The sequence below is a fragment of the Mytilus edulis genome, chromosome 13 (assembly GCF_963676685.1).
Source record: "Mytilus edulis chromosome 13, xbMytEdul2.2, whole genome shotgun sequence".
Classification (NCBI taxonomy): Eukaryota; Metazoa; Mollusca; class Bivalvia; order Mytilida; family Mytilidae; genus Mytilus; species Mytilus edulis.
In genome coordinates, this window is record NC_092356.1 from 67,944,331 (window position 1) to 67,963,268 (window position 18,938).

At 35.0% G+C, this 18,938-nt stretch overlaps 1 protein-coding gene across 1 annotated transcript; it reads right to left on the bottom strand.

The window, feature by feature from the left end:
• Window positions 1-375: 375 nt before the first annotated feature.
• Window positions 376-15,433, bottom strand: LOC139500968 (thiamine pyrophosphokinase 1-like). The gene is made up of 8 exons (XM_071289903.1): window positions 15,322-15,433; window positions 14,697-14,744; window positions 8,958-9,035; window positions 7,687-7,829; window positions 3,811-3,900; window positions 2,223-2,369; window positions 1,325-1,436; window positions 376-577 (listed from the first exon to the last, which is right to left on the bottom strand). The coding sequence occupies exons 2-8, from the start codon at window positions 14,740-14,742 to the stop codon at window positions 432-434; spliced, it is 762 nt and encodes a 253-aa protein (XP_071146004.1). The 5' UTR covers window positions 14,743-14,744; window positions 15,322-15,433; the 3' UTR covers window positions 376-431.
• Between the last annotated feature and the right edge of the window lie 3,505 nt (window positions 15,434-18,938).

Genomic DNA, 18,938 nt, shown 5'->3' on the forward strand with positions numbered 1-18,938 from the left:
GGGTTGAGATCTCACAAACACGTTTAACCCCGCCGCATTTTTGCGCCTGTCCCAAGTCAGGAGCCTCTGGCCTTTGTTAGTCTTGTATTATTTTAATTTTAGTTTCTTGTGTACAATTTGGAAATTAGTATGGCGTTCATTATCACTGAACTAGTATATATTTGTTTAGGGGCCAGCTGAAGGACGCCTCCGGGTGTGGGAATTTCTCGCTACATTGAAGACCTGTTGGTGACCTTCTGCTGTTGTTTTTTTCTATGGTCGGGTTGTTGTCTCTTTGGCACATTCCCCATTTCCATTCTCAATTTTATCAATATTTCTGGTATTTTAAAATCCCAAATGGTCCTTTTTGTTATTCTTAAGATTTTCTATATTTACAATAGTTTTCAAGATAAAACACTGAAAACTTTTTTCATAACAAAAAAAATATAGACTTAAACAACCCAACTTACCTTGTCAGGTATGATACCCATGGTCCATAAAAGTGCAGCATCTGTTTCCACAGTAACAACATCTGTACTTTCACTTTCCAAGGTATTTGATGTACTGATGAGGTCTCCAAATTTTAATCTTTGTTTATCTGCAAGTTATTTAACTTCATACTAAAATGCCGTATCTCTAAATCGTTTCTGATGTTACATTATATTTCATTTAGATATTTTTTAGAATAATGAATAATAAACATTTATTTCCCCTTGCCTGAGGAAGATACAGAGATTTGTTCACCTAAGAAAATTCATATTTCCTGACAGCATTGCCCAAAATGTGCTTTTTAAATTGTGTAGTCAACACAAAGGTGAATGCTGTTTCAGCTGTAATGGTTTAGACATCTGTTTATTGTAAAAGAACAGCCAGTTTACCTCTTAATCTATTTTATGCTTGATTTGGTTGTTGTCTCACTGAAATTTCAGTGTTTTTTTCATATTGGAACTCATAATGTTATTTCTAAAATTATTTTGTGTACATGTTTTAACAATATAAGGTCATAAATGTTTTATTCTTTTCACATACATGTTAAAACATAAAACAATGTATAAATGTTTTTTGTATTTTTTATTTTTCATGATGAAATTAATGCCCCCAAGAAAATTTAACTTCATATATATGTAATATCACCTCCAATTAATGGAAACCACGTAAATAAATCCCTACTTAAATTAATGTTTCTACAGTAAGAAGATAAAATTATTACAATAGATTTTGTTAATTAAAAGCTGCTTCTAACAATTGTGATCCATACTCATTTATTGTACAGGGGTTAAGAAACATACAGACTATTTTTATATATTATAATGTTTGATGGACTTTATGATGGTGATAAATATACCTAAATTCCACTTGAGACCTGTTGTGGTAACAGATTTACATGGCTCTCCTACAGGAATTAGTCCACACCATTCTCCACAAGCACGGGGGTCTACTGAGATGGTGTGATGGCCCTTAAAATAAATACTTTTTAAATAAATTTTATTTATCATAATCATTTGTTAACCTTCATTAAACCAGTTATGGTTCACATACCATTTTCCTACCCAAAATAAAATTGAGAATAGAAATGGGGAATATGTCAAAGAGACAACAACCCAACCAACGAGCAGATAACAGCCAAAGGCCACCATTTATTTAAAGAGGTACATAAATTCCAGAACATCATGTATTGCTACAAAGCTTTGAATAAATTGATTGAAATTGTGTACCTGTCCTAAGGCAGGAATCTGTTGTTCAGTGGTTATCATTTGTTGATGTAGTTCCTTAGTGTTTCTCATTTCTTATTTTTCATATAGATTCGAAAGTTGGTTATCTTGTTTGAATGGTTTAACCCTAGTTAGTCAATTTTAGGGCCCTTTACAGCTTGATGTTTGGTGTGGGCCAACTCGGAGTTGCAGACCGTATTTTGACCTATAATGGTTTACTTTTACAAGTTGTGACTTGGATGGAGAGGAGACCAGAAAAAAATGTTCGATTAAGCAGGGTGTCGGAATACTCAGTTTTTTTTCTGCAAGAATAGACATATTTTGGAACCATTAAAATGTGTCGGTTAAAGCAGGATGTTGGAATACTCAGGTGTTGGATTAGACAGGTTACACTGTACATGTATTATTCAGCAAATACCTGTTTTTCATGAAGTTAAAATTAAGGTAAGATATTCAGCAAGATGTGAAAATTGAGAGAGGCTGATTAAAATTATCTGAATTTTTGATGCTACTTTTATAAACTGTACTTACAGGTTGCAATAGAAATGCTACAGTATCTACTGATATAAGGATAATCTGAGCATCAGTTATCTTACTGGCTTCATATAGACTGTTTATGTTGGCAAACATATGGTCAAGTCTGTCACCAAATGATCCCAACACAATAACAACTTTTATCTGAAAACAAAAGTTTTACTTATGGATGTTGTGAGCTTGAAATCTGCTCCTAGCAAAGTACATTTGATTTTGATAAAAATTGACTAATGTTGATAATAGATGTTGTGAGCTTGAAATCTGCTCCTGAAAAAGTATGTTCGACTGTGATAAAAATTTACCAGAATTGAAGATCTCTAGCTTAACAATCAATAATCAAAGTGCTTGTAAGCACTGAATGGTGAAAATTGACTTAATTTATCAATGGGAAGAAAAATTTATATTGCATTGTATAAAGAATTGGTTGTAGTTATTTCAACAACAATTCTGAACAATGGGAGATAACTCCAATTTTTATATATGACTTTAACAATGACATCATTAATCTTTTGAGAACAGATATTCCTGCAACTTGCAAAAGTTATGTTATTTTCTTGACAGTTGTTGCATCATTTTGTGGCGTGAATATCTGAGCATATATTACAATAATAGATTTCTGGAAATGTTCATGGATAGGATGTATAGAATGTTATGATCAATGCATTATGTGTAGCAAAAGCCTTGGAAGATTTAGATATCAAGTCAGTTATATATGGTTTTCATTGCATTTCATGCAATCTTTACCCAAAAATTCCTATTATGGTCAATTGTTGAAAGTACAATAAACAGTCATATTGTTAATAGTGTGTCATGAAGAAGTCTTTTTAATGAAATTAAATAATCGTTTGACTTCACAAATCAGACCTCCAGGCTCCACTCTCCAGTACTTTGGTACTGATGATTTAAATTATAATCCTAATGAAATCTTCCTTTTTCGGGGTTTAAAAAAAAATTTACTGGAAAAGTTAAAGGAGTAGGTCCGGTAAGGGCCAGGTTTGGCCTCAAATTTCAAGTTCATCTGACGAAAGATTTTGGACACTTTTTAAACACTGAAATGTCTATATCAATTGATTCAATTATTTTTTGTGAAAGATTTATACTTATTCACTAATTAAAAACGCTCCGATTCTAGCTTAAATATGAAAAATCTATCAAATATGCCAAAAACTGTCACTTTTCAGATGGTTTTTGTCAAAAATGAAAGTGGCCGCATCCGTGTTCATCCTCGACCTTTATATATATGTTATGTTTTATCATTAAATACAACTTATATTTCAATATGAAGAATGAACACAAATGCGGCCACTTTCATTTCAGACGGAAACCGGGGACATATAGTTGGAACCCTTTTTAAAATGGCTGGATCCGCCCCTGTATTATTGTGAGAGGTTTTAATTACTGTGAATTTTGAGACTAGGTGAGTAACTCAATAATAAGAACTCCCATTGTGATATTGGATATATATAAGTGTATGCAGAACTTCCTGAAATTGCAAATATTAATCTCACATTTTTTCCTTTCTTAGAAAAATCTCAATAATAAATTCCTGCAATAATTTCTGGAATTTCCACTAATCAATATTTACCTCATTTTCATTAATCTTAGCAGATGCTACCTCCAAAGCTTTAGTGAAATCTGTAAAGTTCTGGTCTGGCGTTTTTACTATTTCTACATTCTATAAATACAAAATATAATTCAAAAATATTCTATGATTAAACAAGAATGAGTCCAAAGTACATGGATGCCCCATCCACACTATCATTTTCTATGTTCAGTGGACCGTGAAAATGGGGTAAAATCTCTAATTTGGCAAATATAAGAAAGATCATATCATAAGGAACATGTGCACTAAATTTCAAGTTGATTGCATTTCAACTTCACCAAAAACTACCTCGACCAAAATTTTAACCCGAAGCAGTACAGACGGACGAACGGATTAATAGACAAACGAACAAAGAGACGGACAAATAGACCAGAAAACATAATGCCCATAAATGTGGCATAAAAATCGTCAATCTGTTCAATCAGGACATATGCCATACCTTAGTGTTTGACCAGTCAACCCGTTCAATCAGGACAGATGCCATACCTTAGTGTTGGACCAGTCAACCCGTTAAATCAGGACAGATGCCATACCTTAGTGTTGGACCAGTCAACTGTTAAATTAGGACAGACGCCATACCTTAGTGTTGGACCAGTCAACCTGTTAAATACGGACAGACGCCATACCTTAGTGTTGGACCAGTCAACCAGTTAAATGAGGACAGACGCCATACCTTAGTGTTGGACCAGTCAACCCATTAAATCAGGATAGACGCCATACCTTAGTGTTGGACCAGTCAACCCTTTAAATCAGGATAGACGCCATACCTTAGTGTTGGACAAGTCAACCAGTTAAATGAGGACAGACGCCATACCTTAGTGTTTGATCATTTGACCATTGCAAGTTAAATGTGATTCCTCGCAATATACAACTGCATTTTGTAAATAAGCAACTCTAGTTCATCAAAAGTTTGTAATAAAGGTAGTGTTATAAAATATCCCACTCAAAGCTTTCAGTAAATTACAGAAGGTGTGAGTTCATTTTTCTAAACTGATTTTATGTTGAGAATATGTTAAAGCATTACCAATACTACCTCAAAGAACTTATCAATTAACAAAATCAAAACACCTCGAAACAGTATGGGTTTATGAAATATGTGTATTAATATTTTTGATGATGTATCAACACCAAATTACCTCCACCCCTGTCTGGTCTCAACTCTAATGATTTAACTTGCTCCCTATCTGTATAAACACCAAATTACCTCCACCCCTGTCTGGTCTCGACTCTAATGATTTAACTTGCTCCCTATCTGTATAAACACCAAATTACCTCCACCCCTGTCTGGTCTCGACTCTAATGATTTAACTTGCTCCCTATCTGTATAAACACCAAATTACCTCCACCCCTGTCTGGTCTCGACTCTAATGATTTAACTTGCTCCCTATCTGTATAAACACCAAATTACCTCCACCCCTGTCTGGTCTTGACTCTAATGATTTAACTTGCTCCCTATCTGTATAAACACCAAATTACCTCCACCCCTGTCTGATCTCGACTCTAATGATACAACTTGCTCCCTATCTGTATAAACACCAAATTACCTCCACCCCTGTCTGGTCTCGACTCTAATGATTTAACTTGCTCCCTATCTGTATAAACACCAAATTACCTCCACCCCTGCCTGGTCTCGACTCTAATGATTTAACTTGCTCCCTATCTGTATAAACACCAAATTACCTCCACCCCTGTCTGGTCTCGACTCTAATGATTTAACTTGCTCCCTATCTGTTTAAACACCAAATTACCTCCACCCCTGTCTGGTCTCGACTCTAATGATTTAACTTGCTCCCTATCTGTATAAACACCAAATTACCTCCACCCCTGTCTGGTATCGACTGTAATGATTTAACTTGCTCCCTATCTGTATAAACACCAAATTACCTCCACCCCTGTCTGGTCTCAACTCTAATGATTTAACTTGCTCCCTATCTGTATAAACACCAAATTACCTCCACCCCTGTCTGGTCTCGACTCTAATGATTTAACTTGCTCCCTATCTGTATAAACACCAAATTACCTCCACCCCTGTCTGGTCTCGACTCTAATGATTTAACTTGCTCCCTATCTGTATAAACACCAAATTACCTCCACCCCTGTCTGGTCTCGACTCTTAATGATTTAACTTGCTCCCTATCTGTATAAACACCAAATTACCTCCACCCCTGTCTGGTCTCGACTCTAATGATTTAACTTGCTCCCTATCTGTATAAACACCAAATTACCTCCACCCCTGTCTGGTCTCGACTCTTAATGATTTAACTTGCTCCCTATCTGTATAAACACCAAATTACCTCCACCCCTGTCTGGTCTCGACTCTAATGATTTAACTTGCTCCCTATCTGTATAAACACCAAATTACCTCCACCCCTGTCTGACTGGCACTGTCTGGTCTCGACTCTAATGATTTAACTTGCTCCCTATCTATATAAACACCAAATTACCTCCACCCCTGTCTGGTCTTGACTCTAATGATTTAACTTGCTCCCTATCTGTATAAACACCAAATTACCTCCACCCCTGTCTGGTCTCAACTCTAATGATTTAACTTGCTCCCTATCTGTATAAACACCAAATTACCTCCACCCCTCTCTGGTCTCGACTCTTAACGATTTAACTTGCTCCCTATCTGTATAAACACCAAATTACCTCCACCCCTGTCTGGTCTTGACTCTAATGATTTAACTTGCTCCCTATCTGTATAAACACCAAATTACCTCCACCCCTGTCTGGTCTCGACTCTAATGATTTAACTTGCTCCCTATCTATATAAACACCAAATTACCTCCACCCCTGTCTGGTCTTGACTCTAATGATTTAACTTGCTCCCTATCTGTATAAACACCAAATTACCTCCACCCCTGTCTGGTCTCAACTCTAATGATGTAACTTGCTCCCTATCTGTCATTATACACTCGTTCAATAACAAGGACTTATTTGGAAAAACTTCAGTCCAAATGTGCACTTGTCTACTGAAAATATGATTTCTATCAATAGTCAGCAACATTGTCTCATCTCATGTATATAATTCATATATTACACAAATTTGTTTATCATTTTTGTGTAGATTCTCATCTATTTATTCATGTTTTATTTATCTTCACAGATGCATATATTTATACACATATTTTTTTTCGCCAATTTTTTTATTCCATTTTCTTATGCCTACCCTGATTTAAAGGTTGACTGGTCCAACAGTAGGGTGTGGCGTCCGCATACTGATTTACTGGGTGGACTATTCTAACACTAGGGTAACACGTCCACGTCCAGCATCCAGATTTTATGGCTTGACCAGTGTATCACTTCTTATAATTGTTTACTTACTTGGATGGAGAGTTGTGTCATTGGCACCTGTACCACATCTCCTTATTTCTACATATTTTACATTACCGGTATAATGATTGGCCAGGTATAAAAGAAATATAAAGTTTTACAGCATTGCACTCACCTAAAGAATCATGAGAATTTCTGTAATTGCTTTAATTTCAGAGATATAAATCAAAAACTGCATTTTATCTCTATGTTTTATTTTAAGCCATGTTGGCCATCTTGGTTGGCAGGCAGAATCAACGGGAAGGTTTTTTTAAACTACTCTAGATACCTTAATGATGATTGTGGCCAATTTGGTTAAATTTGATACAGTAGTTTCAGAGGAGAAGATTTATGTAAAAGTTAACGACGATGCCAGAAACCAAGTGATGAGAACAGCACACTTAGCCTGAAGGCAAGGTGAGCTAAAAAGGTTTTGCTTTTGTCAGTTTAGAAGTTTTCACATGCAATAAAAGGTTCATAATAAACCATTAGTTTTATTATCCCTGGTTGATAATTAACCATTGCAAACATTAATAAATTTCAAACCTGTTCTTCATAGTAACTTTTGACTTCGGGTTGGATTGAGTCAAAGTCTCCTGTGATAAGATCTGGTAGATATTTCTCTCTATTATGTACATGTGTGTTGTATAAATGATTAGCCCCTCCATCTACTGCCACCTTCAGCAATGCTACAATAATTTACAATTTATACATAAAATTGAGAATGGAAATGGGGAATGTGTCAAAGAGACAACAACCCGACCATAGAACAGACAACAGCAGAAGGTCACCAATAGTTCTTCAATGCAGCGAAAAACTCCCCAACCCAGAGGCGTCCTTCAGCTGGCCCCTAAACAAATATCTATACTAGTTCAGTGATAATGGATATACATATATGTATATAGTCAAATTACTCAAAATAAGAAGTACCTGTGCCACAATGGATTCATTCATTTTTGTGGGTAACCCTTTTTCGTGGATTGACGAAATCTTGCATCTTTGTTGATATTTGATTGAATGGTTTTCTTCAAAGTCTGAATACACCCAAAGGCAAATATGTACCTTGTTGGAACATTTAAATTTGTGGTTTATCTACATGTACAAAAGAGATCAACGAAAATTGGTACCCTACGATTAATAATGAATCCACAGTAGTTAAGCTACTTAAAGTAGCATTTATCCAAATAAGAAGTACATAATAAAATTACTCAAAAGTGTTGAACCAAGTAATTAAGTCAGTGATATTGTTTGCCTTAAATTACCGGAGAATAAAGGTTTTTTCCCCTGGAGAAGAAAATGACTATAATTTTGTGCATATTTGAGGGTCTACTTATGTATCATAACTGACAATAAGGGGTCTTATTTCAAAGCAGGGTTTGATTCTTGAAAGGGGGTCTGCTAATTGAAGTTTCAGTGAACTTCATGGTTTATTCCAAATTTCCAAATTTGATAAAAATGACAAATATTTTCCAATAAAAAAGGGTAGAGGTAGTTTTGAATAAAGCTAACAATATCACTGTAAGTAATTTTTCACAGTGAATTAATATTTCACTGACTCTGCAGTACTACTTTGTAAATTCATACTATAAAGAGAGTTAATAAAAGTGTTTTAAATAGTTCAGCTGTCAGACTAATTAACCTGTTCCACAGTGATCACCAGTCTGATTAAAATGAAACCTCTCAGTGTTCCTGTTTTCTGATATGTTGGGAGATATATAACTTAATGATAGCAAGTGATAGGTTTGATTTTGATTAGACTGAATGATCACTGAACATCAAATATAAGAATGATTATTACTGAAAGAACTTGTGTGTACCTTTACTCCATAATACTGTAAACAGCTTCCTGTCAGTTGGAAGCGGCTGGTTCAGCAATACCAGAGCTAATTTATCATCTGGGAAAAAATAAAACAAAAGCAATCTATAAAACAATTTAATATTGTTTTTGGGATATCTACATTTTTCTTATAACAAAACACTATCGATCAAAACAAAATCAGCTCAGTTTCATATCTTCCAGATACTATCAAGATGAAAAACAGCAATAAGATCTCAGCTCCATGGTTATATTCATCAAGATAAAGAACAGCAATATAAGCAGTGAGTAAGCGAGTCTGTGACAGGGTCAATCAATGAGATTGTATGCCAGGCATCAGGAAAATTGACACAAGTTCATTTTTTTCAGTATTAAATTTGTTAAATATATATAATGCCTTGATGATAGATAATATTTTATATTTATTTTATTTCTAAGTTTTTTAAAGGCACATGGGAGATAATCCAAATTTAAAACAAAATTCATATCATAGATTTTTAGTGTTACTGATTTTGTTTCTCTGGAATCTCGCATATATGCATGTTTGTCTCTTCATGTTTTGGTAAATGCAGATTATTTGTGTCCATTTGCTGTAGTTGTATTTCTGTAGTTCAGTTTATTGATCATTAATAGGTTGATTGTGGTTTAAAATTTTCTTTAAGCAGTGCAACCATTTCTATTGCAAAATTTATCATTACCTGCAATGACAAATTTTCTTAAAATTGTTTCTCATAATAGCAAACCTTTGCATATATATGATATAAAAAAACTAGATGTGTCAAAGCGACACGAATGGCCCCGTCCCAAAAAGTTGAAAAATCTGCAATTTCAATAACACATGTGGACACAAACATGAAGGTAGTCTCACATTAATATGTTCATAATTATAAATTAACTGTTAACAAAACTCAGCTCAAAATGTGGAGGTCTATAGAAAAAAAGTCTGTATAACTGTGATTTTCAACAATTTTCAAAGTTGTAAATCCTTAATTTTGGCAAAAATCAATGGAGAGGAACAAAACTTAAACTTGATCTGTAACTCATCATGAGTAACTCACATACCAAAAATCAGCCCAATATCTGAAGGTGTTTAGAAAAAACTCCTTATAACTGTGTTTTTTTAACAATTTATCAAAGTCCAAAGCCCGTAATTTCAGCAAAAATTAGCGGAGCAAAACCAAAAATCAGCCCAATATCTGAAGCCGTTTAGAAAAAAATTCTGTATAATGGTTTGTTGCGGAATGACGGAATTTCGGTTTTTCGTAAAAGGGTAAAACTATATGGCACCTGTTAAGTAAGTATGAGGAAGACATGTTGACAATAACAAGATCTTTTATTAACCTTCTATACAGGAGAGTATCATAGTACATAACAATAATGTCCGGATCGTATCCGGTTAAGATATGTCAATATTACAGTATGTGACATCCCCCTTTTTCTAAAAGATGAAATGAAAATGAAATGATTTAATGAATAAATGAATTTGAGTATTACCCAGTAAAAATTAATACTGAATGATTTTGACTAGAAATTAATACCGACTTGGTTTTGACTAGAAATTAATACTGATTAGATTAATGTCTCTTTTCCAATTTAACTTTAAAGTCTATATATTGTCTTTTCTGATAACTAACTAAAACTAGCTAAACATGCTAAATGCTTTCTAAAATCTACTTGACAGTTCAACAAAATTATTTTACATAGTCATTTAATTTGGTTGGCACTTTGACTGTTCTTCCAGATCTTGTCACGGGTGACTTAGATGGTTCAATACTTTCATTTTCCTCGGACGCAACGGTTTCACTGCGGTCTAATGTTTGTGAAGTGTTACAGACAGTTGAAGTTTTGCAGACGGTTGAATTGTGATTGTTCTTGAAATGTTCATTATCAACTGTGTTTCCATTGTAAGTTGTTGGTCTTATATGCCTACGGTTTCTTCTGTAACACCTGCCATCTGATGTTTGTACTACATAGGAGCGAGGAGTGTGGTGTTTTTGAATTATTTTCCTTGCTTTCCATTTACCATCTGTGTACATTACAATAGAGTCTCCTTGTTTTAGCTGTTTCAAGTTTTTTGATCATTTATCTGTTGTTGACGTTTTGTGGCATCAATAGCGGTAATGAAGTAGGTAGTGATGTTTTTAATCTCCTATTTAGGAACAATTGTGCTGGTGAAAGATCAATGTCCAACGGTGTGTTTCGATAGTCTAATAGAGCTTTGTGTGGATCCTTCGATTTCATAATTAGCTTCTTGATGGTTTGAACACTTCTTTCTGCTTTTCCATTCGACTGAGCATAGTGTGGGCTGCTCGTGGTATGTTTAAATCCATATTCGGTAGCAAATCTTTTGAATTCTAATGAAGAAAACTGAGGACCATTGTCAGACACTAATTCGTCAATATATCCAAATCTTGACATTAGTCCTTTTAAGTTATCAATGGTGTCTTTGCTAGTTTCATTGTCTAGTTTCATAACTTCTTGCCACTTTGAGTAGTAGTCTACTACTAATAGATTACCGGTAAATGTTGTTTTTGGTATTCAAATAAGTCGGTAGCAACTTTTGACCAGGCTCTTTCAGGTATTTCAGGTATTAACATCGGTTCCTTTGCGTTTAGAGACTGATGTTGAGCGCAAAGTCCACATGCTTTAACTTTGTCCTCGATGTCTTGTCCCATGCCTATCCAGAATAGTACATCACATGCACGGCTTTTCACTTTACGATTCCAAGATGTGATTCGTGTACTTTGTCCAACATTTCATTTTGTAGCACTTTTGGTACAATAGTTTTCTTTGACTTGTACAATAGTCCATCGATGACTGAAAGTTCATCACGGTAAGTCCAATATGGCCTCAAAGAGTGTATAAGTTCAGATTTTTCATCTGGCCATCCATTTAATATGACATCTTGTAATTCCTGAAGGTGTTCATCATTTGCAGTTTCCTTCTGAAATTTAGCATACATTTCTGGAGCAATTGGCAAGTATGATATCAAATGAATGTCATTCACGTGTAAGTCAGGTACTAATACTTCCTTTGTTTCTTTTAGGAACGATCTACTGAGATGATCTGCTAGATACATCTCTTTGCCTGGTTTATAGTCAAATTTAAGATCATACTTTTATAATGCTATTAAAAGTCTCTGTAATCTAGGCGGTGTTTGGTGAAGCAGTTTCAGGAAGATTGATTGTAGTGGTTTATGGTCTGTCTCTATTTGAACTCGGCGACCATATACGTACTCATGGAATTTATTACATCCATAAACAATTGCAAGAGTTTCTTTCTTGATCTGCGGATATCGTTGTTGTGTTTGAGTAAGACCATGTGAGGCATACGCAACTGGTTTCTGATTTTGTATCAGTACAGCTCCAAGTTCTTTTGAACTAGCATCAACACTGAGTGTAAGCGGTTTGTTCGGATTGTAGTATTGCAGCAGAGGTGCATTTGTTGCCATTTCTTTCAACTTCTGAAAGCTAGTTTCTTGTTTTTCATTCCAGTGCCATGCTGTGTTTTTCTCTAAGAGTGTTCTTAACGGTGCACTGACTGTTGACATGTTTGGCATAAACTTGCCAGATACTGAATAAAATCCATGAAGGTTTGCAGATCCTTGACGCACTCCGGTTTTGACATTTTATTGACTGCACAGATTTTTTCTGGGTCTGGTTTCACGCCTTCACTTGTTAGACAGTTTCCAACGTATGTTACTTCCGGTTTGCTGATTTAGCATTTTCCGGCACTGAGTTTCAAGTTGAATTCTCGCGCTCTGTCTAGAACTTGTTTAAGACGCATATCATGTTCTTTTTGGTTTGATCCCCAAATAAGAATGTCGTCGATAATCGCTTCTGCTCCTTCTATGTCAGATACCATTTTAGACACAATTTTCTGGAATACTTCCGATGCTGAATTTATCCCAAAAGGTAAGCGAGCAAATCTATAACGTCTAAATGGTGTATTAAATGTGCATAGCTTTGAGCTAGGTTCGTCTAGTTGAATATGCCAAAATCCACTGGTGGCATCCAGTTTACTAAAGACTTTAGCGTTCGGCATTTGCGAGATAACTTCTTCTACGGTTTTTAACGGATAATGTTCACGTAAAATTGCCTTGTTCAGATCACGTGGATCAATGCATATTCGAATTTTGCCGTTTGGTTTAATAACAGTAACCATTGAGTTGACCCATTGTGTAGGTTCTTGCTGTTTGAAGATTACACCAATGTCCTCCATACGGTCAAGTTCAGCTTTGACTTTGTCTTTGATAGCTATGGGTATCTTACGCGGTGCGTGTACAACTGGTGCTACAGTTTTGTTGATACGTATCTTATGTGTTCCTGGTAGACATCCTAGGCCTGTGAATAAATCTCCATATTGGTGTTCCATATTTTCTGGTAAAAATTGTTTTGTCGCTTCTTGCAGATTGTTTGTATGAGTGATTGAATGTATGCGCTTTAGGAGTTTCATCGCTTCGCATGTTTTTGCACCTATTTAAAACAGATTGTACATTACGGTCTACAATGTGAAATTTCACAGCGTGATCTTGGCATTTATAACTACACCTAAGATTAATTACTCCAACAGTGTCAATGATGTGTCCTGAGTATGAACGGAGTGGTGATACTTGTTTAGTGATGATACAGATAGGATGCGAACAAATGGTTTTCAGTTTGTTTAGGGAAAGTACGTTGCACTTTGCACCTGTGTCTAGCTGAAAGTTAACTGGTACGTCATTGACGTTGATTGTTTCGGTCCATTCGTCTGTATTTAATTCTTGATTATCAATTGTTGCTACAAAAAGTTCATTGTCATCAGATTAACTGCATATGTCTAAAGTGTGCATTTTCTTTGATGATTTGTTTGATGACAGACAGACAGACGCAAAGTGGTTGTATTTATGGCATTTGTTGCACTGTTTCCTGAATGCAGGACATTTTCTACACTCACGTTTACCTCCACAGTTTTTACATTTGTTTGCAAAATTGGGTGATTGCCCCTTGTTATTTTGAGGTGGTCCCCTTTCTGGTGTGTATTGCTTGCCATACTTTTTACCGGATGATCTTGATCCTTGTTTGTTTAACATGTTAATTGTTTTATCTTCGCTTTCCATAGTTTTAAATTGAGCCTTTGAAAGTTCATAAGTTCTAGCGAAATTTATAGCCTCTTCTAACGAGAGTTCGGACCCTTCAGTAATACATTTCTCCCGAACTTTGTGGTCTTTAGTTCCAAAAACAATGGCATCACGTACCATTTCCTCCGGCGTCGCATATCCACAATCTTTTACCAATATTTTGAGGTCTGTGAGATATTCTTCGAAAGTGTCAATTTCTTTTTGTACACGGCTTAAATCGGGTTAAGATATGTCAATATTACTGTATGTGACAGCACCGACAACTTTGTTGCAGGGCCATAAAAAGATGGGGTAAACACTGGTATGTTTGCCAATGAGACAACTCTCCACAAAAGACAAAATGACACAAAAATTAACAGCTATCATGGCTATATATACAATGATATATATTACAATGAGCAAAGCCCATACTGCAGTCAGCTATTAAAGGCCTTGAAATCACAAATATACTTGATATATGGGTTGTCGAATTATTGGGCTGTCGAAGTAATGGGTTGACGTTATATTGAGTTGTCGGACTAATGGGTTGTCTGACCAATGGGCTGTCAGACTAATAGGATATCAGAATAATGGTGTGTAACCTATTGAACTTAACTTTCCTCAATATTTTATAATTCTCACCAGACTCTGATTTTAGATACTGTAAAGGATTCCACTGGTGTGTCATATCTGAAAAATTAAATAATATAAAAGATAAAAAAAAAGAACTGTTTTGTTTGATTGATACATTCAATGTTGTAATGACAATTATAATTACCCATCTTTGAACAGTAAACATGCACATGTATATTTTTGTAATTGGATAGGTTTTCAATAATTACAAGTAACAACCTAAACAAGAATTACAATTTAATGCCAGGTTAATAACAACAGTCTCTGCAGGCAATGGTAGAGTGAAATTTAATTAAATTTTCGCCTGCCTGCCAGGCCTAAATAATTTTAAAATGTTAGTGAAACCATGGCCATATAAGTTTCAATTCTTTCAAGTCTGCCGCTATATCAGTGCAAGAAATAAAAGAAAATTCTTTTTTACACCTCCATGTTCTATTTTTGAAGTGGTACGATCACCCATAAAATAATTTTCAACCCCATTGCAAGAAAACAATCATTTATCAAATAATCATATAAAGTGAAAGTAGCCATGTTGACAAAGTGAAAGTACATTAAATGTCAGAGCAACAATTGTATAGATTAATTTAAGGTAACAGATCATTTGTTATTATTGTATTCAATCTATTTATAATACTTTTGAGATGAAAAACTCCTTTAAAAGCTCAAAGCTAAAATGACTGCGCTTCTTTCCAGCACACTATTATCCCTGTTTCCCGCCAATAAAATTTCGGTGTTCCTAATTTAAGTCTGAAACTGTCCCTGTGTCGATTTTTTAGTTGTTTTTTCTCTTTATTTGCTCTAACATGGGCCGCTATTAAAATGATATACAAAAAAGTGTGAATTTAGGATGTAGGGGATAAAAGGTGGGGCAGTAAATTAAATGTGTTTGTGCTAATAAAATATTGTCTATTGTCTATTGTCTATTAAAAAAAAAGAGGGGTATGGAGAAACCTATCGAAAATGAGCACTCCGTACCCCGCTTTCCCTTTCTTTTTAAAATTAAACTTTTTGTAGTATATTATTTCACTTTTTATCCACAACAGAACTTAAGCACACATAAGAGTAACATGAAAAGGTCAAAGTGAATTAAACCATTATATTAAAAATTAAATATGATAATTCAGTATACTTAACATGGTAACAATAGTATCTGGATTTATAGTTTAGCACTTTTGTTTGGAGGTTAAATACAAAAAGATTGAGAAAAATTCAAGAGAGAGCACTAAAACTTAAGATTTATTTTATGAAGACTTCTCAGCAAGTTATGAAGATCTATTCTGCAAATCAAAGTTACCATCTCTCATGTGTCTCTAGAAGAATGCGATCTTTGGCTATTAGGCTATTGAAGATTTCAGTCAAATTTTCAATAAAGATTTCAATGTTTATCCGGCTCTTTACTTTGCTGCTTCTGCAAGTTCTGGTGTTTTGTGCTAACTAAAGTTGCTTATAAACTTATCTCTATGTACTTTTTATGTTGCAAACCATTTTACTTTAATTTGCGTTTGTGTTTTTATCTCATACTAAAGTGCATGCTTCAATGTAGGTAGTAACTTTTAAAATGCTTTTTAAAAAAGAACTTTTGTGTTGCCTGTTTTTATATTGATATGAACTTTTGCTTTCTATGTTTAATTGTATGTGCATTTGCATGATTTGATTTGCATGGGTTTTTTTGTTGTTGTATCGTTGTTCTGTCGGTTTTAAAAGCTATTCTGAGCTTATGTTAATACCGGCCTGTATTGCATATATACAGACTCTAGATATTATTAAAAGCTGTATGTCTTATATGTCTTAATTATAGACAGAAACTGAACACAGCTATCTATATGTACGTGTGTATACTGGTGAGTTTAATTAATAATCGCAGAAAGTATTTTCATATGCCCATATATATTTATATGTACGTGTGTGTAACCGGAGTGAAATGATTCTCCAACTACAAAATCATCTTTGTCTCCACCGGGACTCGACCACGGGAGCTCTGTGTTACAAGGCAGTGCGTATACTGGCGAGTTAAAGAAGTTTTTTCTTACCTCATCCGCTTACGACTGTCTAAGTATCTACCACATTTACTGCTGGAAGCAATACCCCAGTCAACAGACTAACAGTGGCCCAACGTTGGTAAATTGTCAGTCTGTTGGTCGACCGTTGGTGTTGGCAGCACAACATTGCCCCAATGTTGGCAAATTGTCGGTCCGTTGGTCGCACGTTGATGTTGGCTGCAAAACATTGGCCCAACGTTGGTAAATTGCCGTCACATATAAAGCCAGAAAAGACATTTGTACACCCAAGTTTCACTCCGATACAATTTCATTTTACCATGCCTATATATGTATATTGGTATAAAAGTTTGTCAAAGTTGATTAAAAGAATAACTCCCAATTTAGCGGAGATAATAATGTCATAACTTGTAATTCTGGCTGCAGACTGAGCGATCATTTAAGGGAAGCGGTGTCTCTTTTTATGATGCTGATGAGAGTGTTTGACGACTTTGACTGGCTATACAGCTCTCGCACGATCGTGATCGGTCATTCCTTTATTTTGGCGATATTGTTTTCTTTTTGTTGCTTTAATAGGAAATCAGTGAAGCATGATGGAAGCGGGCCCCCTCTTCTTCAGTAAGTCCCCCCCTCTTATTTTTGAGAAATCTTAGATCCGCCGCTTTGCTGTTATCCATGAAGAATTCTTTAATCTGTTGTCTGCTCTATGGTCGGATTGTTGTCGCTTTGGCACATTCCCAATTTCCTTTCTCAAATTTTTTTTTAAATTTATTTGAAAAAATCTATATATATTAAATAATTGATCTTTTGAATTTACGTTTTCTTAAAGATTTTCAATTTGACATATAAAAAGTAAAATTACAAAAATACTGAACTTGATCCGAGGAAAATGCAAAACGGAAAGTCCTTTATAATCAAATGGCAAAATCAAAATCTCAAACATATCAAATAAAATGGAGAATGGAAATTGGGAATGTGTCAAAGAGACAACAACCAGACCATGGAACAGACAACAGCAGAAGGTCACCAACAGGTCTTCAATGCAGCGAGAAATTCCCGCACCCGGAGGCGTCATTCAGCTGGCCCCTAAACAAATATATATACTAGTTCAGTGATAATGAACGCCATACTAAACTCCAAATTGTACAAAAGAAACTAAAATTAGAAATACTACAAGACTAGAAAAGGCCAGAGGCTCCTGACTTGGGACAGGCGCAAAAATGCAACGGGGTTTAACATGTTTATGAGATCTCAACCCTCCCCCTATACCTCTAGCCAATGCAGAAAAGTAAATGCATAATAATACGCACATTAAAATTCAGTATAAGAGAAGTCCGAGTCTAATGTCAGAAGATGTAACCAAAGAAACAATAATACATAAATAACAACAGACTACTATAGCAGTTAACTGACATGCATGCCAGCTCCATACTTCAATTAAACTGATTGAAAGATTATGTCTTCATCAGATGAATATCAGGCACAATCATTCCCGTTAGGGGTTTAGTATCATACCATCATAACATATATGAGAACAACATAATCCGTGTCATGTCAAAACTGGTTTTTAAATAAATGTGTTTAAGTTTCGATGCAAAGACCCTATAAGTGAATCAATATTAACGCCAAAATATGCAATCTTTAATGACCTGACAACAGTATCGTAACTATATTCCCTTTTAATTAGTCTATTTAAAGGTTTTGTTAGCTTCTAGTGTGAATATGTGGTTTATAAAGAATATTTGAACATCAAATGAATGGATTACTGCCATATTTCTGACTTGGTACATGCATTTTCGTGCGTAATAAATGGTGGATTAAACCTGGTTTTATAGCGCTAAACCTCTCACTTGTCTGACGACAGTCGCGTCAAATTTCATTATATTGACATGATATGATGCGTGAACAAAACAAACAGACACAATAGGTATAATGTCACAAATATTGATACAAAAGCAACACGTACAAACCCAACCAAAAACTGTGGGTGATCTCACGCAGGTGCTCCGGAAGGGCGAGCGGATCCTGTTTCACATGTTACACCGATCGTGTTCCTCATGTTATTACAAAGCCGGTAAATAGTCTTATTCGGTAGGTAATTTATTTCGTGTAAAGGGAACGGGATTGTAGTAACATTTTTAATAAGGAACATATCCGGCGATATCATCTGTATAATAGATATTCCATAACGGTCAACCAACTCGTTATATTGCGTCCGTAAAATTTAAATAGTGATGATTTCAACTTCGCCATT

Bases quoted from the DNA above. Each gene is read 5' to 3' on its own strand.
- LOC139500968 (XM_071289903.1), bottom strand. From the start codon at position 14,742: ATGACACACCAGTGGAATCCTTTACAGTATCTAAAATCAGAGTCTG. The intron at 3,901-7,686 runs GTTTGAAATTTA...TTGTATTTATAG, and splicing joins AAAGTTACTATGAAGAACAG to AATGTAGAAATAGTAAAAAC. The intron at 1,437-2,222 runs GTAAGTACAGTT...ATTTATTTTAAG, and splicing joins TAGCATTTCTATTGCAACCT to GGCCATCACACCATCTCAGT.